Below are 18,622 nucleotides of genomic sequence, written 5' to 3'. Positions count from 1 at the left end.
CTCGTGGGCGCCGCGCTGCCGTAAACTCCCGAGTGCTGCGCTCGAGGCACCGTATTGCCCGGGGGAGAAGCGCAGCTAAATTCGCAAAGCGGGGCCAGAGCCACGGAGGACGTCTGCCCGGAAGTAGGGAAAGTTACAAAGGTTGAAAATGTGAAGGAAGGAAAAAGCCAGCCTAAGGAAAAGACTTGGAAGAGTTTATTAGTTGATTTGAGCCAAACTGACGACAGTTTCCAGAAAGCTCCCGACAATGTCAGTTTCGCATCTTATTTTATACATTAGAATAAAAGAAGGAGACATAAAGAGGGCTACAAGAAATCCATTGGTGGTAGATTAAGGGGGCAGGCGAAAGCAAAGTGGGCAAATCTCTGGGATTAGATAAAAAGTAAAACGAGTAAAACGGAGAAACCATACATCTTTTACATTGGTGGGTACAGCATAGTTAATTAACAACACATAGAGATGGTACTGGGGGTACAAGATAACAATGAGGGGTTCTGTTGTCTCACGCTCTGAGGGGTCTGGAAAAGACGACTCTGGCCTTTCAAAGGTGTGTTATCTTAATGCACAGAGACGACAGAAAGGCTTGAGGTAAAGACTGACCTTTGTCGAGGAAGCTACAGGCCTAGGATGTGACTGCCCACCATGAATTGCTTTCAGTTAAGAATGTTTATGTTCAGACCATCCTATGCTACGTGGTTACTTTGGGTCTCTGAGTTTGTAAGGCCACCATGCAGGCCTCCCCTGAGCTTGTCAGGTTTGGTATGTGACCTCTTTTCTGTCCACAAAAAGTCAAGTCCTTTACCCCAGAATGGATTGAGCAGTTGGCAGGGGAGAGATATTGTCCTAGGAACCAGAACTTCAGAAAATAACAATATTACATTGTACTCATCCTAAAAAGCCATTCTTTGGAAGACACCTTCACTTCAGATGTCTGCGTGAAAAAATAGAGTGCAGCTGAGAGTCTTTGAAAGACAGTAGGTGACACTCACTGAGCGGCAACCACACACTAAACACTATCCCAATTTCCTTACATGGATTCTCTCCTTTATTACTGATAACAACGTTAAGAAATGGAGAGAGAATTGCTCCTGCATTCTCACTTTAGAGATAAGAAAACTGAACCAGGGAAAAGTGGAATCACTCCATTAAGGTCACGTAGCCATGTGAAAGAGAAAGGGATCCTTGACCTCCAGGAGCTGGCCTGGTACTAGCAACCAGGCTTCCATGTTGCTAGGAGCTGGCCAGGGGCTCACAGCTTATTCCTGTGGAACATAAACGTCAGACAAGGTGACTTCATACGCATATTTAAACACAGTGAGACTATGAACACTGCCCAAACCACAAAAATGACCAAACATCCCCCTATTCTGGCTAATATCAGTGACTCCTGTTTCCCAGTTACAGCCTCCGTCTCTTCTTCCTACATCTAGACAAGATTTAGTAAGACATCCAAGCATAGAATTTGCCCCACCTCCTGACAGTATCCAGTCCAGAGGGAAGCCCTTCCGCCTTAAACTCTCCCCCAAATCACCTAACACAAATGTAAATTTCCTAAGTCCTTTCTATCACTGACTCCCATCCAACAGACAATCAACCCTATTTGTGAACTACATATGTGTTCCTGGTGGCTTTTTGCTGGAGAACGTCAGCAGCTAGTAAGTTAATGAGTCATGATTGGGACCCAGGAAGTCATTGGCTCCAGGGGCCTCCCTTTCCCATCCTCCTCCCCACACACTATTATTTTCACTCCCGCACTGCAGAATTGCACTAGAAACTGTGCTGCTCACCCGGCTACCCAGCACTTGAAGTGTATCTAGTCCAAACTGAGATGTGGTGTGAGTACAAAATACACACCCAATTTTAAAGACAGTACAGAACGAAAAGGATGTAAGGTATTTCATTAACAATTTTTATATTGATTGCATGTTGAAATGATACATTTTAGGTATAGTGAATTAAATTAGGTATTATTAAAATTACTTTTACTTGTTTCTTATTTTTCAATATGGCTAAAAATTTTAGATTATATGTGTGGCTAACTTAGTATTTCTGTTGGAGAGCACTGTACTAGTACTTTCTTATAATGAAGTTAATATCCATTCATGGACATATTCATTCATCGATTTAACAAATGTGTATTGCACACCTACTGCATGCCGTGCACTGACAAGATGAATAAGACATGGTCCTTGTAAGGCTTGTACAGTTTAGTGACTAAACAAGCTATTGGACAACTTTTTTCCCAACAACAAATGTTCATTTTCTGAGTGCCTGCTGTGAGGCCAGCACCATTCTAAAGGCAGCTGTGCTGAAGTGAGACGAAATCGCTCTATCATTTGAACTTCTATTATAGCGAAAGAACCAGATAATAAACAAAATAAGTAAGTTACATAGTACATTAACATATATTAAATGCTGTGGAGAAAATAAAGCTGGGAAGGTTGATGCGGGCTCTGGGAGGTGTTGCAATTTTACATGGGATGGTGTGGAAGATCTGGAGATACTCTCCACCCATCTGACTTCAGGGATGAGGGGCGGTCAGCAGGCATTCTCCAGCTTTCATCTCTTTCAGAGTCTTCCTTAGCTGCAGAGAGCCACCATGCTCAGCTATGCCCTCCATGAGGCAGCCTGAATTCAGTAACTAAATGAGACATGAGTATAAAGGCAGGGCCATTGCAACCTGCCCAGGACACACTGATGAGCAATACTGGCTCCAGAACTCTCTCCCGGGTCGGATGAGGCTTTGCCAAGCCTGCATTGCAGCTGACTTCATCGGCCTACTCCTGTTACAGCTCCCTTCACAGCTATGGATCCCTCATAAACACCCTGCGTGCCAATTTCTGTCTCAGCATCTGCTGCTTCTGGAGAATGCAACCTGAGACAGGTGGCCAGGAAAGGGGAAGGCTTCAGGAAGAAGGTGACATTTTAGCCTCCCAGGAAGAAGGAGAGGAGGGAGGAAGCTGGGTAGAAATATGGGAGAAGTGCTGGCCTGGAAAAGGAGACAGCAAATGCTAAGGCCCTGCGGTGAGGGCAGGCGTCAGGGTTTCTAGGATTAGCAAGGTAGCTAGGATGCTAGAGCAGAGTGAGTGAGAAGTGCAGACAGAAATGAGGACAGATGGGTCACCGGACAGACCATGTCAGGCCTGAGGAATGGTAAGGACTTTGGTTTTTCCTTTAGGTGAGGTGGAAAACCATTGGAGAGTTTGAGCAGAAGACTGGCTTAATCTGCATTTTTTAAATTAAATTTAATTTACTTTTTGACATCAACTCATGGCCATGATTATTCCAAGAATAACCCAACCTACTCCCACCCTGATTATTCTGAGAATCTGAGGTAGCTTATTTTTCACAAGTGAATATTTTGGCATAAATGTCTAAAAAGTAAAGACTTTTTAAAAACAAAACTAAAATACCCCCATTGTAAACCTCCAATAATTCTCTGATTATTTTTTTAAAAAACTTGTCAGTATTCAAATACTCCACATTTCCTTTATTTTTTTTTTCAGTTGATTTGTTCCAACCAGGACCCAACATAGGAGCGCAGTCTCGGTTACTTCAAGGCACGCCGGTGCCCCCCACAAGAAGAGAGACTGCAGAAAGAGGTACTTCTTTGAGGGTCTACATGTTCAGGAGGCAGCTCAAAATTGGGAATTCAGACAAGACATCCTCTGCAAATTAATATTACATTTTTAAAAAATTATGTTAAGCTTGGTAGGGCAGCAATATAATAATGTTAAAGCGTGGAAGATTTAAAAAAAACATATATATCCACTGTTCCCATGTTGATGTATTTTTCCCCTTGTCCTCTTTTTTTCCCCTAATGCTTTTTAAAAAGGTTGTTTTAAACTAAAAGTTTTAATTTCAGCTAAGTCAGTAACTCTTTGTCCAGGACTCCTGAAACGAAGGTTTTTTTGGAGACAGACCAGATGAATATTTGCTCAAATGGTTGCTCCGTTTATGATCTGGAACTAAGGCTAAATATATGTTGCTGAGAAGTATTTTCTTTTTTTTTTGAGCTAGTGTTTTCTTTAAACTGAACGTAAAAGAAGTTTTTTGTTTTGCTTTAACGAGAAAGGAAGGAACAATTGACAAGGTGAAGCAACCTCTTTTATAAATTTCTGGATCCAAACGCCTTTCACTACCTACCTGCTCACCCAAGAGTGACCCCGAGCTCCGGCTAGGACCAACAACACCAGCTCACGCGCAGTGTCACTCAACCGCAGCCGCCCCGCCCACAGAGCGCTGGCCCCGCCCCAGCCTACCTTAGCGCTCCAATTCCGACGGGGCTGTGTTACCGCGACACTGTTCCGGCGTTTTTCCTTCCTCCTTCCGTTGCCCTCTCCCCTGCAATGGCATCCGGGTTGGTCAGGCTGCTGTTGCGGGGCCCTCGCTGCCTCCTGGCACCGGCCATCCCCGCTCGAGCCCCGCCAGCGCGGGGAGTGAAGGACTTCCGCGCAGCCGTCCGCTTCCAGAAGGAGCTGGAGCGGTGGCGCCTGCTCCGGAACCCGCCGCCGCCGGTCCGCCGGTAGGAGCCGCCTCGGGAAGGGGTCAGGGTGGCGATCGAGGACCTGGGACCTCCCGCTTGGCCTCGGCCCGGCAGCGGGGAGCGGTCCTTCGTCGCCAACGGGCGCCTGGTGCGAGGTTTGCGATATAAACATCCCTGTGACGAGGACGCGTGGACTGAGCCAAAGATGCTGGAGTTGTGCCCTCCACGCGTTGGGACTCCCATTTAGAAGCCTGTCCACTGCGACAAGCGAGAAGAAGGCGCTGCCCAGGGTTGCGGTTTAGAGGGAGAAAAAAATTAAGTGTATTTCACCACAAGTCCACTGTCTACAGTAAAAGGGAAACATTTTAGGTTTAGGTTTTCGCTCTAATTAATCTTGTTTCAGTAATAGAAGGTCGGGTAAAAAGAGATGCAGATCTTCATAGGACCAAATCAGATCTTACTATACACGAGATTTTGCATCTTTTTGCTCTCAAATAATGTGTCTGACGTCTCGTCGTGGCAGTACAAATGGATGCACTTAGCTCTTTTGTGGCTACACTTACGGGCATTTGAGTTCCATATTATTGCTATTACAACTGGTGTAACAGTCAATAGCTTTGAAGTTATTACTCCTTTGGAGATTTAGTATGAAATTTCGATAGCTACTTTAATGTTGCCCTCCGCCCCCCTTAAAAGAAGTTAGGTAATGTGGTTTATACACTTACTAGTAGGAATATGCATACTCATATTCCTGTACTGTTTGAACACAAATATTAACTACTTTTCCTAATATTATTTCTTTTCTTTTTTTCAAAGATTTATTTATTTATTTTTAGAGAGGGAAGGGAGGGATAAAGAGAGAGAGAGAAACATCAATGTGCGGTTGCTGGGGGTCATGGCCTGCAACCCAGGCATGTACCCTGCCTGGGAATCGAACCTGCAATGCTTTGGTTCACAGCCTGCGCTCAATCCACTGAGCTACGCCAGCTAGGGCATACTATTTCTTTTTAATTCACATTTCTCTGATTATTGTGAGGCTAGTCATTTTAGGATTTTATAGTTGGAAGAAATTTGTGGATTACATACACATTTTATTTATAATTCAGTTCTTTATACTTTGCTTCCCTCTTTTACTTAAAAGTTTTATTTCAGGTTAATGGTCTTTAAAAAAACTTTCAGTCATTCTTGGGAATGATTTTGAACTTCTACTTCTTAATTGCTAATTTAAATGGATGTTTTCAACAAAATATGTGATAAATACAATGTATTTATTGTTTATGGCTTGAACCTTTGAAATTATAATCTGTATTTCACACCTAGGTATTAAGTGTAGTTGCATGGTTAGAGCACTTTAATATAGCAATTGGCTGAAAGGCAAAAAAATATTCCAACAGCGTATCTAGCAAAGAACAAATAATCATCTGACTTGAATTTTAACTTTTAAAAAATCAAAGCATGGCACTAACATGAAAGTTTTGTGAAATTTCCGTTATGTAATTAACAGGAGTGCATCATCAATGAACAATCTTCGCACCAGAGTAACATCCTGTCGTTTTCCTTACCACCTGTGTGCTGTCCTCTGTTTCCCGTTTCCAGGTCAGAGAAGCCCAACTGGGACTACCACGCTGAAATCCAAGCCTTTGGACACCGGTTACAAGAAGCCTTTTCCTTAGATCTCCTCAAAACTGCATTTGTGAACAGCTGCTATATTAAAAGTGAGGAGGCCAAGCGCCAAAAGCTGGGAATAGAGAAAGAAGCTGTTCTTCTGAATATTAAAGATAATCAAGAACTCTCTGAACAGGGGTCATCTTTTTCACAAGCTTGCCTCACCCAATTCCTGGAGGACGCGTTCCCACACCTGCCTACTGAAGGCGTTCAGAGTCTGGTCGACTTCCTCACAGGCGAGGACGTCGTGTGCCACGTGGCTAGAAACCTGGCGGTGGAGCAGCTAACGCTGAGTGCGGCATTTCCAGTCCCCCCGACTGTGTTACAGCGGACTTTCTTTGCAGTCGTTGGAGCCCTGCTGCAGAGCAGCGGCCCAGAGAGAACCGCACTTTTCATCAGGGTAGGTCATTGTTCATTGCATGTACTGAAACAAATTGGAGCATTTCTTTCTGTCATTCATTTCTGTGCAGTATGACTTTGGAAGGTTTTGTGTGAAATGAGAGAGACCCAAAACTTTTTCATGGTAGTATAATGATTATTCCAGTTATGTGTCATGGAGGACCTTCTCGGGAGTGAATGTTGGATGCTGGCTTGTGAATTTGGAAGGGCTGCAAGCCATGTGTTTAGTTTTACACCCCGAGGTCCAGGGATAGTGCCCCCGTAGTAGATGCTGAGCAGCTGCGTGGTGAGTGAAGGAGATGGAAGGAGCCACTGGAGGGCCCAGTGTGCTTCGGAACCGTGAGTAATAGAACCTTGGATTTCTGGTTTCCGGTGACGTACATCTAGCTTCTTGGGAGCCAGTGGCTTAGCTAATTAAAATGAAATGTGACCCATATGACTTGGCTCCCACTGTCCTCTTAGAAGTTATTAACTGAGAGAGTTTCTGTCCTCTGCATTGGAGGAAAGCATGAGTTTTTGGTTACTCTTATAAAATGAGAAGTCATGCAATCACCTTAAGTCAAAAAAAAAAAAACCCAAAACCAGTCTTGATTCAGACATTTGCATGTGGGACCTTTTAAACCGGCATCCCTTGCTGTTGGAATCTATCCATTTAGTTTCGATACCGAGTTTGATGGTTTTATAGAGAAGGACATGTGTATTTATTTACCAACACTCAGGCTCCGTTCGTAGGTACAACCTGTCTCCTTTCCCCTGCTAAGGCCTGTGATGGGTCTGCCCCTGGGAAGCAGGTATGTCGACTGACCCTTCTGGAGTGGGAGCTCCAGGAAAGAGAAGGAGAACAATTTTCACTTGGCTTGATGACTGTGAGTTAGTGAAGTGCTTTCTGAGCCTGGTTGACATTGAAACCAGCTCTAATGGGCCTCGTGTCCCCTGCTGGAACCTTCCAGCCATGTTCCTTGACATGGCCTGGGCTGCTCCTGCCCTTCTTGGCGTGTGGTTTCCTGGAAAGATTCTTTACAAGTGGCAGCCCTCCGCAAGTCCCACATCAGGTCTTCAGGAGTTTTGTACCCGAGACGTCCGCTGCAGAGGCCACTACTACAGGCGGCCTCTGCTGGCCTCCTGCCTTTAAGCCAGGGACGTGTGTTGGCTGCCAGCTGACCTTGCCCCAGGTCGAAGGCCGTGGACACTGTCAAGGGCCCTGGGCTTGAGGGGAAAAGGAAGGTGTCCCCTGCTTTCCCCTCCCAGAATTAAATAGCTTGTTTTTTATACTTAATATTCTTTTTTTAAAGATTTTATTTATTTTTAGAGAGGGGAAGGGAGGGAGAAAGAGAGAGAGAGAATCAATGGGTGGGTGCCTCTCACATGGCTCCCACTGGGGACCTGGCCGGCAACCCAGGCATGTGCCCTGACTGGGAATTGAACCTGCGACGCTTTGGTTTGCAGCCCGTGCTCAATCCACTGAGCTACTCCAGCCAGGGCTAAATAGCTTTTTCTAAAGACGTTCTCACAAGTCCTTCCTTGATTTCCATTTCTCTTTTTTTATCGCCGTCTCTTCTTCGGAGTCTTAGAACCCTCTCAACAATTCTCCGTCACTTTCTCAAGATCTCTGTGAGGTAGTTGTGAGAGCATTCTGGACATATTTGCTCACCCTGTTTTAGTGCCTCTTCGACAGTTCCAGGCGCAGGGCCTGTTAGATGATTCAGAGACCTCTGCCTAAGTCAGGAGTGTTTGTTTAGTTTAGGTTTTTTGTTTGTTTGTTAGTTTCCCATCCCAGAATCGACAGGTTTGAATTGTCCTGTGTTATTCCTGCCAGGCACTGAGCTCCCTGAGCTAAACAGGATACGATTTTTGCATTTTTGCCTTGAGGGGCACTGGGCAGATTGGGTGGTGGAATGTGGGAGGCTCTCATGGAGGCACTAGAAAGAGCGGAGGCAACCCTAGCAGGGTTAGGGGTTAGGGTTACAGAGGTTATGCATGTCCCGAAGAATATTCCAGGAAGAAGCCTGGTGGATGATCTTGTGCTTGGGAGACTACAAGTCATGTGGTGTGGCCAGATTGTTTTAAATCTGGAAAAGGGATGGGAGACAGTGTGGACCTTTAAGAGCCAGACAGAGTGTGGAAGATCTTTTAAACTCGGTGCTCCTCAGAACACGGTTTGGCAGAGGTAGCATTAGCATTGCCGAGACCTCATTAGAGATACAGATTCTCAGGCAGCCCCTCAGACTCCTGAATCAGAATCTCTGCGAGGCGGGCCTAGGAATCTGCTTCAGCAGCTCTCCAGGTGCTGCCTTTGCCCCCCAAATGTGAGCAGCACTGTTCTTAGCGCAGCTAGGGAGTGTGTATTTGATGGTCTTGTCAAGGCCAATGTAGAGCCAGCTGGAGGGGTTTTAGATGGTAGATCTCCATGGTCAGAGATGCATTTTAGAGACGTTTCTTCGCGCTCCCTCCCTGCTACGGGGAGATGAGATTGGGATAGTCAACAACGCACACCCTGCTGAAAGCTCTGATAGTGAACTGGTAAGATCAGGAGCCAGGAGGAAGGAATAGGAGGCATAAGTCATCACCCCAGAGATGATCTTCTATATTCCTATGGCTATCTTAGGCATTAGAATTATTTTTCCTTACCCTACAGCTGGTTATTCTATATGGGAAATAACAATCCAGTGATTCATACATGGGTGAACAACTGTGTACATCCTGTAAGCATTCTGTCTCTGTACATTAAAAGATTCAAAATCCCCAGCTGAGAATGGCCTTATGAATATTTTTTTATTAACAAAGCCAAGGAAATGTTGTAATGAAAGTGACTATTTCATGAACTAAGAAATCCTTTTTTTTATTTCTCCCATCTTCTCCCATTTACCCTTCCTGTTATATACTGTTTGTTAACATAGCGTACCATTGTGACAATTAACGTTTGTTCCCATATTTCCTATTCAATATAATTTATTGCCAAAAAGAATTCTGCTTTGAAAGTTCATAATTAGTTCCTCTGTTTTTTTAGTTGTTTAAATTTAAAGTAGTATATCAAGGCATAAACACTTTAAAAAGGCAGTTCATGTGAACTGATTACCACTGGTGGGGGAGGGTGGGATCAAAGCATTTTATTGGGTGTGTTCTGGGGAGGGAGGGCCGGGGACAGTGAGATATCGAGTCCTTGGCCTGGCCAGGATCTCCCCAGCTTCACGGCCACCAAAACCATGAAATGATCATTTCAGTGACTTTTTAAAATCATGAACTTGCACAAAGAAGTAGTGCTAACTTCGAAGGTCCTCAGTGCCTTTCTGTAGGAGTTTCTGCCAGAAGTTATTACTGTTTATTAATTAATTAAACTCTCTTTAAAAATATCTTTCTTACTGATAACAATATATTTCTTAATGATGAGACAGGATGTTACCTTCACCTAGGATCATTGTAATAAAATTTATTTGAGAAAACTATGTGGGAATGCGAAGGAATAGTACTTTTTTCCTTTTACTTCCCATAAGTTTTTAATTTCTGTTGAAATTATACTTTTGAGTTCTAGTCCTTATTTTCTTTACACTAACTTAAACATATACATTATGTTTTTGTATGCAGGACTTCTTAATTACTCAGCTAACTGGAAAAGACCTCTTTGAGATCTGGAGCGTGGTCAACCCCATGGGGCTCCTGGTGGAAGAGCTGAAGAAGAGGAATGTGTCAGCCCCCGAGTCCAGGCTCACCAGGCAGTCCGGGGGCACCACAGCTTTGCCCGTGTTTTTCGTTGGCTTATACTGGTTAGTAAAAGTTCAATCTGAATTTTGTAACACTGTCTGGAGACCTTAAAAATGATTTTTCACAATTCCTTGGTAAAATCTCTCATTGCATTAAAAGATTTTTTAAAATCTCATTCCCGTGATTATCTGAGTACCACTTCCTTTCCTGTTGGCCATTCTTAGGGAAAGGTACGTGATCCATGGTTTGCTGGCAGTGTCTTTTTTATTTCCCCTGAATTATTTTAAATTTTCTTTTTGTTTTTTATTTTTCAGTTACAGTTGACATTCAATATTATTTTATATTGGTTTCAGGTGTACAGCATAGTGGTTAGACAGTTATATAATTTACAGACTGATCCTCTGATATTTCACGTGCCCACCTGGTACCACACATACTTAATACAATATTACTGACTGTATTTCTTACGCTGTACTTGACACCCCGTGACTGTTTTGTAACTGCCAATTTGTAGTTCTTAATACCTTCACCTTTTTTATGCTAATAGTAGCTTTTAATAACCAGTAAATTTCATGGCATACACGTTAATCTAAGTATTGCTGTAAGAAAAAAATGAAAGTTTTGACTCAAGTTTTACAGATTTAACCATAATTCACACCTAAACAGTTTTAGCTGAGCCAAGACTGGGAAAGGAAGGGTTGGGTTGTCCAGTGTATACGGATATGTAAATCACCTTACGCTCGGAACTTTCTGGTGTTCTTAGTGACAGTTGACCTGCCCCCAGTTGAATCCAGGTGGGTTGGAGTGTTAACTGTAAACATTGAATATCCAAGATAACTAAGAATTTGGGTAACTTTTTCTAATCTTTATGTGACAGGGGCTTTATAGCCCTATAACCAATGGAGGGCATCACAAAGGAGAAAGCAGGTGGTGGTGTCAAGTTTTGTCTGTAGTTTCAATTCAAGTGGGAAGCCAAATGGAAAGATACTTTTCTGTTTCTCAGGCCGGCAAGCCTTAAACATATCTTTTGTCACAGTTCACATGTACTATTGCTGGTAGAAAGAAAACAATGGTACAGTATTTCTGTTGCTCCTGGTGGGTAGAGGCTCCAAAACGAGATTTACAGGGCGAAACCGACTTGTGGAGTGTGCTTGATGGTGCGCCGGGTACTTTCAGACTGCTGCTGTTCTTTCGCCCTAGTGACAAGAAGCTGGTGGCAGAAGGCCCTGGGGAGACAGTCCTGGTCGCAGAAGAAGAAGCTGCTCGAGTGGCGCTCAGGAAACTGTACGGCTTCACGGAGAACAGGCGGCCTTGGGACTATTCCAGGCCCAGAGAGGCTTGCGGGGCGGAGAAGACCCTCACCGCCGGCTAGCCGCCGGAGCTGGAGGAAGTGAAGTTCATCTCCCATCCAAGTGCTGCCCGGGCCCGACCCTGCTTAGCTCCTGAGATCAGACGAGACTGGGGGCGTGCAGGGTGGTGTGGCCGTAGATGGAACCCGGAATTTGTAAGCAGAACAGCGAGACAGTGTCCCAGGTGTTCAGACTGTAGAGAAACGCTTTACTTCTCATACCGAGTTCCTGCAATTAAACAAGTATTTATCGGGGCATGTGTTTTCTTTTATTTTTTAATTTTTTAAAATCATTTTTATTGTGTTGTCTTTTTTGATGTTTTCCCAATAAATTTTTACTAGGTCCTTGATTTTATTATTGTGTATAACTTGTACAGTTTGGTGTATTTTATATCCTAACTTTGAGGTATCATAATTTGAATGTATGTTTTATGTGAACTTTGCTGCAACACCAGTAAAGTTATTCTTCTTTAATTGTTTAATAGTTTAATTTGATTTACCCAGGTGAATCAACGTTGCCTCTCTAATTTTAGCTAAAATAGTAGTGTTATAATTTAACTTTTAGAAATGTAAGCTGTGTACTGTAGCAATGAGGTATATACACAATCTCTAGATTCCATCTAGGTTTAAAAATCTGTATACTAATTCATTTTCTTTTTTCAAAAAATTTATTTATTTTTAGACAGAGGGGAAGTGGGGAGAAAGAGAGGGAAAGAAACATCAATGTGTGGTTGCCTCTCATGTGCCCCTGTGCTGGGGACCTGGCCCACAACCCAGGCATGTGCCCTGACTGGGAATTGAACCAGCAACTTTTTGCTTCAAAGGCCAGCACTCAATTCACTGAGCCACACCAGCCAAGGCTAATTCATTTTCTAATCATTCACTTTCTATAAAATAAATAGCAGAAAAGATGTATTTTGTGTTTTTAAAGGAAAACACAAAGATCAAAAGCAGCTTAAAGTATTGAGGCCATCTAGTGAAAAAATTATCAATTTAATATTCTATAACTAATTATAGCTACTGTGCACCAGGCACTATTCTAAAGTGCTTAACATTTAATTCAGTTGAGGACAAATCTGAAGTGTGTCCTTCCTGTTCTTTAATCCTTTGTGTTCCGTTCATTAATCCACCTGCAAATTCCCTTTGATTTAGTTCTTTTTAACATTCTGGCAACAGTGACGATTTTTAGTTCCAGTCTACCAGTAGCCACTCCCAGGTGTTAACAGGAAAAATGAGAGTTGGGAGTTGAGACTAGAAAAGGTAAAATGTGTAAACAGCACTTCTGCCATGAAATCTTGATAAAGGAAGATGAAGGACTTTTGAATGTTTTCTCAGGCTGGTTAGGAAAGTGGAACTTGGGAGAGTTCACAGATGCCACCGCTAGCGCACAGACTTTGGGGAGTGGAAAGTCTGAGAGTTCTGTAGTTGGTTGAATTGGTAGATAAGTGTAAATTACTTCACCTTTCTTTTGAGAGTCAATCATTGAACACGGGCAGAGGACCAAGCCACACTTCTGTGTGCCATCCACAAAAAGTAAACATGAATTGGTAAGTAGCTCATTGAGGCCAGAGGAGAAAGATTACAGAGAGTTCCTGGGAAATAGAAGATGCGCAATGTCCTGCAGCCATGTACTCATCCAGTGTACGCAAAAGGTCAGGTTCTTGGTAGAATATCCACATTTTATTTTAGGTGAACTTTTTTTTTCAAAGGTTCTTAAAGAAGTTAGTTGCAAACTCAGTCATCCTTCTTCCCCCTACAAGTAGTGCTGATAGTGCAATCCCAAATTGCAGCACCTCATTAACCTCCAAGGGCAAGTACCCTCACCCTTAGATTGTCAAGCTTCCAAACCTTGAGTGCCTCTGACTGACACGGAACAAAGCTAGCTCCAATGCATGAAAGCTTTTTTGCAAGTAAAGAAATCCAAATTCCTTATGGGAAATGTGACATTTCTAAGTAAAGCGTTTTTTTTTACCTGAATTAAGTTGTAGTTTTTAAAAGCACCCAAGAACACGTGGTAGGCTAGGATGTTGAAAACAAATTGGCTCACTTTTACAGTTCTGTATGACATACCTTGCAACTTGGAACCGGCCTGGACAACTATTTCATTTGCTCTAAGGGAATAAATGCTGCATAAGTTTTATGGGTGGGCAAGAGCAACATGTGGGTTACAAGGACATAAAGGGGTGCGCAACCAAGGAAATCCAGTGACCGTTTGGAAGACTGGGTTTTTGACTAACGTCTACCAGGGGTGTCCAACCTTTTGGTGTCTCTGGGCCACACTGGAAGAAGAGTCGTCTGGGGCCACACATGAAATACATTGTGACATGTAACCACCACAACATTTTGTAATGGTTTAAATTATGCGCAGCCGTCCTGGGCCTCATGCGGCCTGTGGGCCACAGGTTGGACACCCCTGTTAGAAGACAGCTGTCACAACCACAGGAAGTTGGGGGGATGTAAAAGTACTGATACTTGAACTGGGCATCAGAGAAAGACATGGGAGCCATTTACTCTGGGATTCTGACACCCTTTCTCACCTCTTCCCACTCCAGTTCCCTAAGCCCAACATGCTCATATAATGGCACCAAAAAAAGTTCCTTAGCCAAAAATGGAAGATTGACACCTACAGACTCAATACATAAGCCTTACTGTTTTTTAGTATATAGCGTTTTATTATACACATACATAAAATATGAAATACTACCCTCAAAGTGTTTTATGTCATCATGAGAAAGTCAACTATATTACTAAAAACTCAGACTCCCAAGAAGCAAGCAAGGGCTGTGTATTGTGCTCAGCATGTTATATTTTCTGGCCACAAGGTGGTGCTGTAGTTCCACTTCCCAGTTAAGTACCGTGCAAAGTGCCGTCATGGGGACACCGGCTTTTCCCTCCACACAGGAGAGATTACGCATGTATGCATAAGGCGCATGATTACAGTGAAACATGACTTTTCCGGGCCCCTTACAGCTCTAGCATTCTATGAGTATGTGCGCAGAAGCTAGTGCACCTGTTCCCTCAGGTGTAAAGTGGAGAATCTCACGTATGGACGACTTACCTCTGACGTTGAGGTCTGGGTGTTCAGCGCTCCTATTGACAGGAAAGAGGGAAAATGGCAGGGCTTCCATAGGTAAAACTTTTAAGAGACTTTTTGGGGGCCATTTCTTCCTATTTCTTCCTCCTACTTTTTTGATGATGGAAGAAAAGGCACTGACTGCAGAGGTAAGGATATCTCAGTGTCCATCTTCTCAGCGTGTCCAACCAGATGTGGCCATTTCTCGCACCCTCGGTCCAGCTCACAACTCTTCCCAGCGCAGGGATGCCCACGAGGGTGCCCAGCCAGCAGCATGCTGCCCGTGTCTGCATCCCTAAGCCCACTCTTTCCCCCTCAGCTGACCCCTGGGCTGTCTCTCCAAACCTCAGTTTGTAAAGCCCCCCAACCCTTGTCCCCTGAGACCTACAGCCTTGGGTCCCCCAACTTCGGTTTGCTCTCAGAGCACTTGAAAGCCGTGGCTCTCTCTAGAACACCAAGAGTGACTGTTAGACTGACTCCCATCTTGCAAACCAAGAATTCTTCCGGGAGAAAATGTGTGCAATCGAAAATGATCATCACAAGCACATATAATCCCGAGAAGAAAAGCAGGCTGTTTGGCGTTGCTGCTGTCCAGCTTTCCAATAACACTCGCTTGTTCTATTCCTGTGCCCGACAGCCTGTCGGTGCTCCCTGGCCTCAGAAGATGCGGAGTTTCAGGAGAAAATCTCTGGGAGAAAGACAGTTGAGAAAGTGAAAGACATTACAATATCTCCCCTTCGGTTAAGGAAGAGCTCCATGATTGGCTTATCCACAGAATGCCTCTTGACCACATCTGTCGTACATTAAAATTGCAAAGCGAACTGATGATTTTGATCCCATGACTTTTGCAGAAGAGGTAAGTCATGAGGTCGCTGACAGGTAGAGAAGGCTGTTTCCAGTTGGTGGGGGGTGGGGTGGGGAGAAGTTTGCCTGGCCTTCTGATGACCCTTCCTCTACATAAGTTACAGATATTACCCCCTTCACAGCAAGAGCACGCATCAGAAAGGGCCAGGAGACACCCAGCAGTAGGCAGTGTAGTTAATGAGACAGAGTCAGCGGCCAGTGGACCATCCTTAGATTTATGTGACAGTGGTGCCCGTAGGGTCCTGACCACTGGCCCCTGGGACTCACTTCTTACTCCTGCGGCTGATTTTCTTGTCTAGGAAGGAGAAGCGCAGGGCCCGCCACCCTCCTCTCTCCCTTTGGTAGCTGGGATTATGAACTTCAGGTGGAGGAGGTGCACCTCCAAGAAACGTGAACATTCACTTCCATGCTGCTTTTCAATATTCAGTTTCCTCTGCAGACACTCACGGTGCAACCGGTGTCACTGCAGAACAGCGATTTCTCATTTAGCCAGTTTCTCCACATCTACGTCCTTTTTTTCTTGATTTGGGAGAAGGAATTCCCGAAGAAACTGAGCGTCCGAGCCAGTGGCGTCTTCCACTCCTTGGCCGCCGGAAGTGGGTGCTCCCTGGGCCCCGGTGCCTTTCAGCACCCACGGGAGGGCGAGCATGTAGCAGCTGCTCACCGGCGCAGGGGAACGCGCTTTACATGCTCTTTGGCTCCATCAGCAAAGGCGTCTGGGAGGAGTTGGATTCTGTTTAGCTCTGTGTTGCCTCAGGCTTGGATCACTGCGCAGAACGCCGGATGCCGCCCAGAGGTACACGTCACGCCGCAGGAAGAAGGTTCGTGAATGTGCAGAGTGCGCTAGCGGCCTGATGGTGTCTGCTAACTTAGGAGTGCATGGTTCTTTCCGGTGGGCGAAGTGACTACCCACCATGCAGTTTTACTATGAACCTCCTATAAAAGGGACCCTGGCCTGGGAGGGCTGAGCCCCCTGAGTTCCCAGTGTCCCGTCTCCCTCTGTCCAGCCATGGAAAAAATTCAACCTTGTCCTCAGCACAGCCAAGACAAAAGCCAGTGTGCAGAGTTTTTGCTTCCGATATTAAAGCTCAGTCCCTTGAGGTCCGCAGGTAGCTGCTAAGTGGCCTCAGTCCACATCCGGGAAGCTTACAGGTGGCTTAGCTTGTCTTCCCTGCTGCTCTGGTGGCAGAGTCCACAGGGCTGCTGGCCATGCAGCTGCTAAGGCCACATGGCTATGGAGAGAGGACAGGAGGGCCTGGGGCAAGTGCGGGTCACATGGGCGAGGGGGGCGGGGCAGGAAGAGAGAGAGGGAGAGAGAGAATGAGAACAAGAGTTTCTTTGTTTCCCTGGGATCATACTAGTTCGGGCTTGGGGTGGACCAGCAGAACCAACCAGTGTTTTCAAAAGAACCAATCAACTTCCCAAGGTTTTGCGGACTCTCCCCTGGTGAGACTGACAGGCCTTTATGGTCCAGCACCTCCCCCTGTGCCCCCCAACACGCTGGCACCAGAGGTGGGGGGAAGGACGGAGAGTTAATCCTCTGGGCGGAACACAACGCCGAGGTGCCCTGCAGTGTGAAAAGCTGTAGCTCCCCAGTGAAGCAAACGGGTTTATGGTCCCAGTTTATTCAGCTCAATGTCTAGGTCCCTTTGCTTTCCTTTTCTATTAGTATTTAGTTAAATACCGACAGCAACAGTACTTGGTACCCCAAAGGTACTTTAATGAATGAATCAGTGGAGTTCATAATTCTTGGATCATTGATAAACACTATTCCTATTTTAAACTATTCAAAATGATGTAACTGAATGGGGTCAGAAAACTGGAAAACCAGGAAAGCTCCAAAAGGCACTAACAAGGGGCTACGCCAGCGTGTTTGCTGGAGTGCAAGTGGTCCGTGGCACCTGATCTCCAACAGGGAAAACACGCGCCCCCTTCCCTCTCTCTTGCGGTTGATCGAAGTATCTGTGCTTGGCTGCAGGCCGAAGCTCAGCCCACTTGACACGTGAGAATGACAGACAGCAAACTGGTGGAGTGCTGAATGTGAAGTTTTAACATATTAAGAGTGATGAGCAGAGTTCAGAGGTTAATCATACGTTTGTTTCTGCGTTGCCCCGGCTGGGCGGCTGGGTTGGCCGCAGGGTTGTCATAAACACGCGGAGGCTGCGGGTTTGGTTCCCCGTCAGAGCACACATCTAGGAGGTGGGTTGAGTCCCCGGTCGGGGCAGGCACTGGAGGCAACTGATAGAGTTCTCTCTCTCTCCCTCCCCATTCTTCTCCCTCTAAAATCAATAAGCATATCCCCAGGTGAGGATTTAGAAAATGTTTCTAAGTATTGGTAAAAAAGTATTTTAAACCATTCTGATTTTGATAAGACTATCCAAATCTTGAAGAAATTAGTGGGGGGGGGGCAGGCAAATAAAAAAATGGTAACATTAGAGTTGTGATTATTTCTAAGAAAAAAAAATCTTGTCATTAAAAATCATACACTCTAGCCTGTCACCAAAATGACACATTCACCATCCACTCTGATTTTCGAAGTCCGTTAGTCTCCAGCAAGTTCCTTCTGCTTTGGCTACAAAAACGCTGCTTTTGCTGATGATACTTGGCCCTCCCTTGAGTGAACAGGCCGCAGAAATTAGAGGTGGTTTAATGAGATGGTTTTCTCTCTCAAGGGCTCTGCACACAGAGAAGGGGTGGGGCAGAGAATAGTATCTGGTTGTCAGGTTGGGAGAAAAAAGCCAAGAGCTCTGGGTTTTCTGCAGCTTACCGAGGTACAGAGGTTTTTTTTTTTGTTTTTTTTTTTTTAAGATTTTATTTATTTATTTTTAGAGAGGGAAGGGAGGGAGAAGAGAGAGAGAAAGAGAGAAACACATCAATGTGTGGTTGCTGGGGGCCGTGGCCTGCAACCCAGGCATGTGCCCTGACTGGGAATCAAACTTGCGATGCCTTGGTTCGCAGCCCGCCCTCAATCCACTGAGCTACACCAGCCAGGGCTGAGGTACAGTTTTATTAGAAGAGGCTGAACTCTTTACAAAAGGCTGCTTCTTGTGTTGTACTTTCAAATAGCAGAGAAATACCTTTGTTTTAG

The 18,622-nt window shown here is 44.9% G+C and overlaps 1 protein-coding gene across 1 annotated transcript; it reads left to right on the top strand.

Annotated features, from left to right (window-relative positions):
- Window positions 1-4,281: 4,281 nt before the first annotated feature.
- Window positions 4,282-12,076, top strand: MRPL44 (mitochondrial ribosomal protein L44). The gene is made up of 4 exons (XM_028510315.2): window positions 4,282-4,525; window positions 6,083-6,551; window positions 10,133-10,311; window positions 11,450-12,076. The coding sequence occupies exons 1-4, from the start codon at window positions 4,350-4,352 to the stop codon at window positions 11,619-11,621; spliced, it is 996 nt and encodes a 331-aa protein (XP_028366116.1). The 5' UTR covers window positions 4,282-4,349; the 3' UTR covers window positions 11,622-12,076.
- The last annotated feature ends 6,546 nt before the right edge of the window (window positions 12,077-18,622 follow it).

The sequence above is a fragment of the Phyllostomus discolor genome, chromosome 4, assembly GCF_004126475.2.
Source record: "Phyllostomus discolor isolate MPI-MPIP mPhyDis1 chromosome 4, mPhyDis1.pri.v3, whole genome shotgun sequence".
Classification (NCBI taxonomy): domain Eukaryota; kingdom Metazoa; phylum Chordata; class Mammalia; order Chiroptera; family Phyllostomidae; genus Phyllostomus; species Phyllostomus discolor.
Note: the sequence above shows the minus strand (reverse complement) of the source record. Positions and strands in the feature narration are given on the sequence as shown.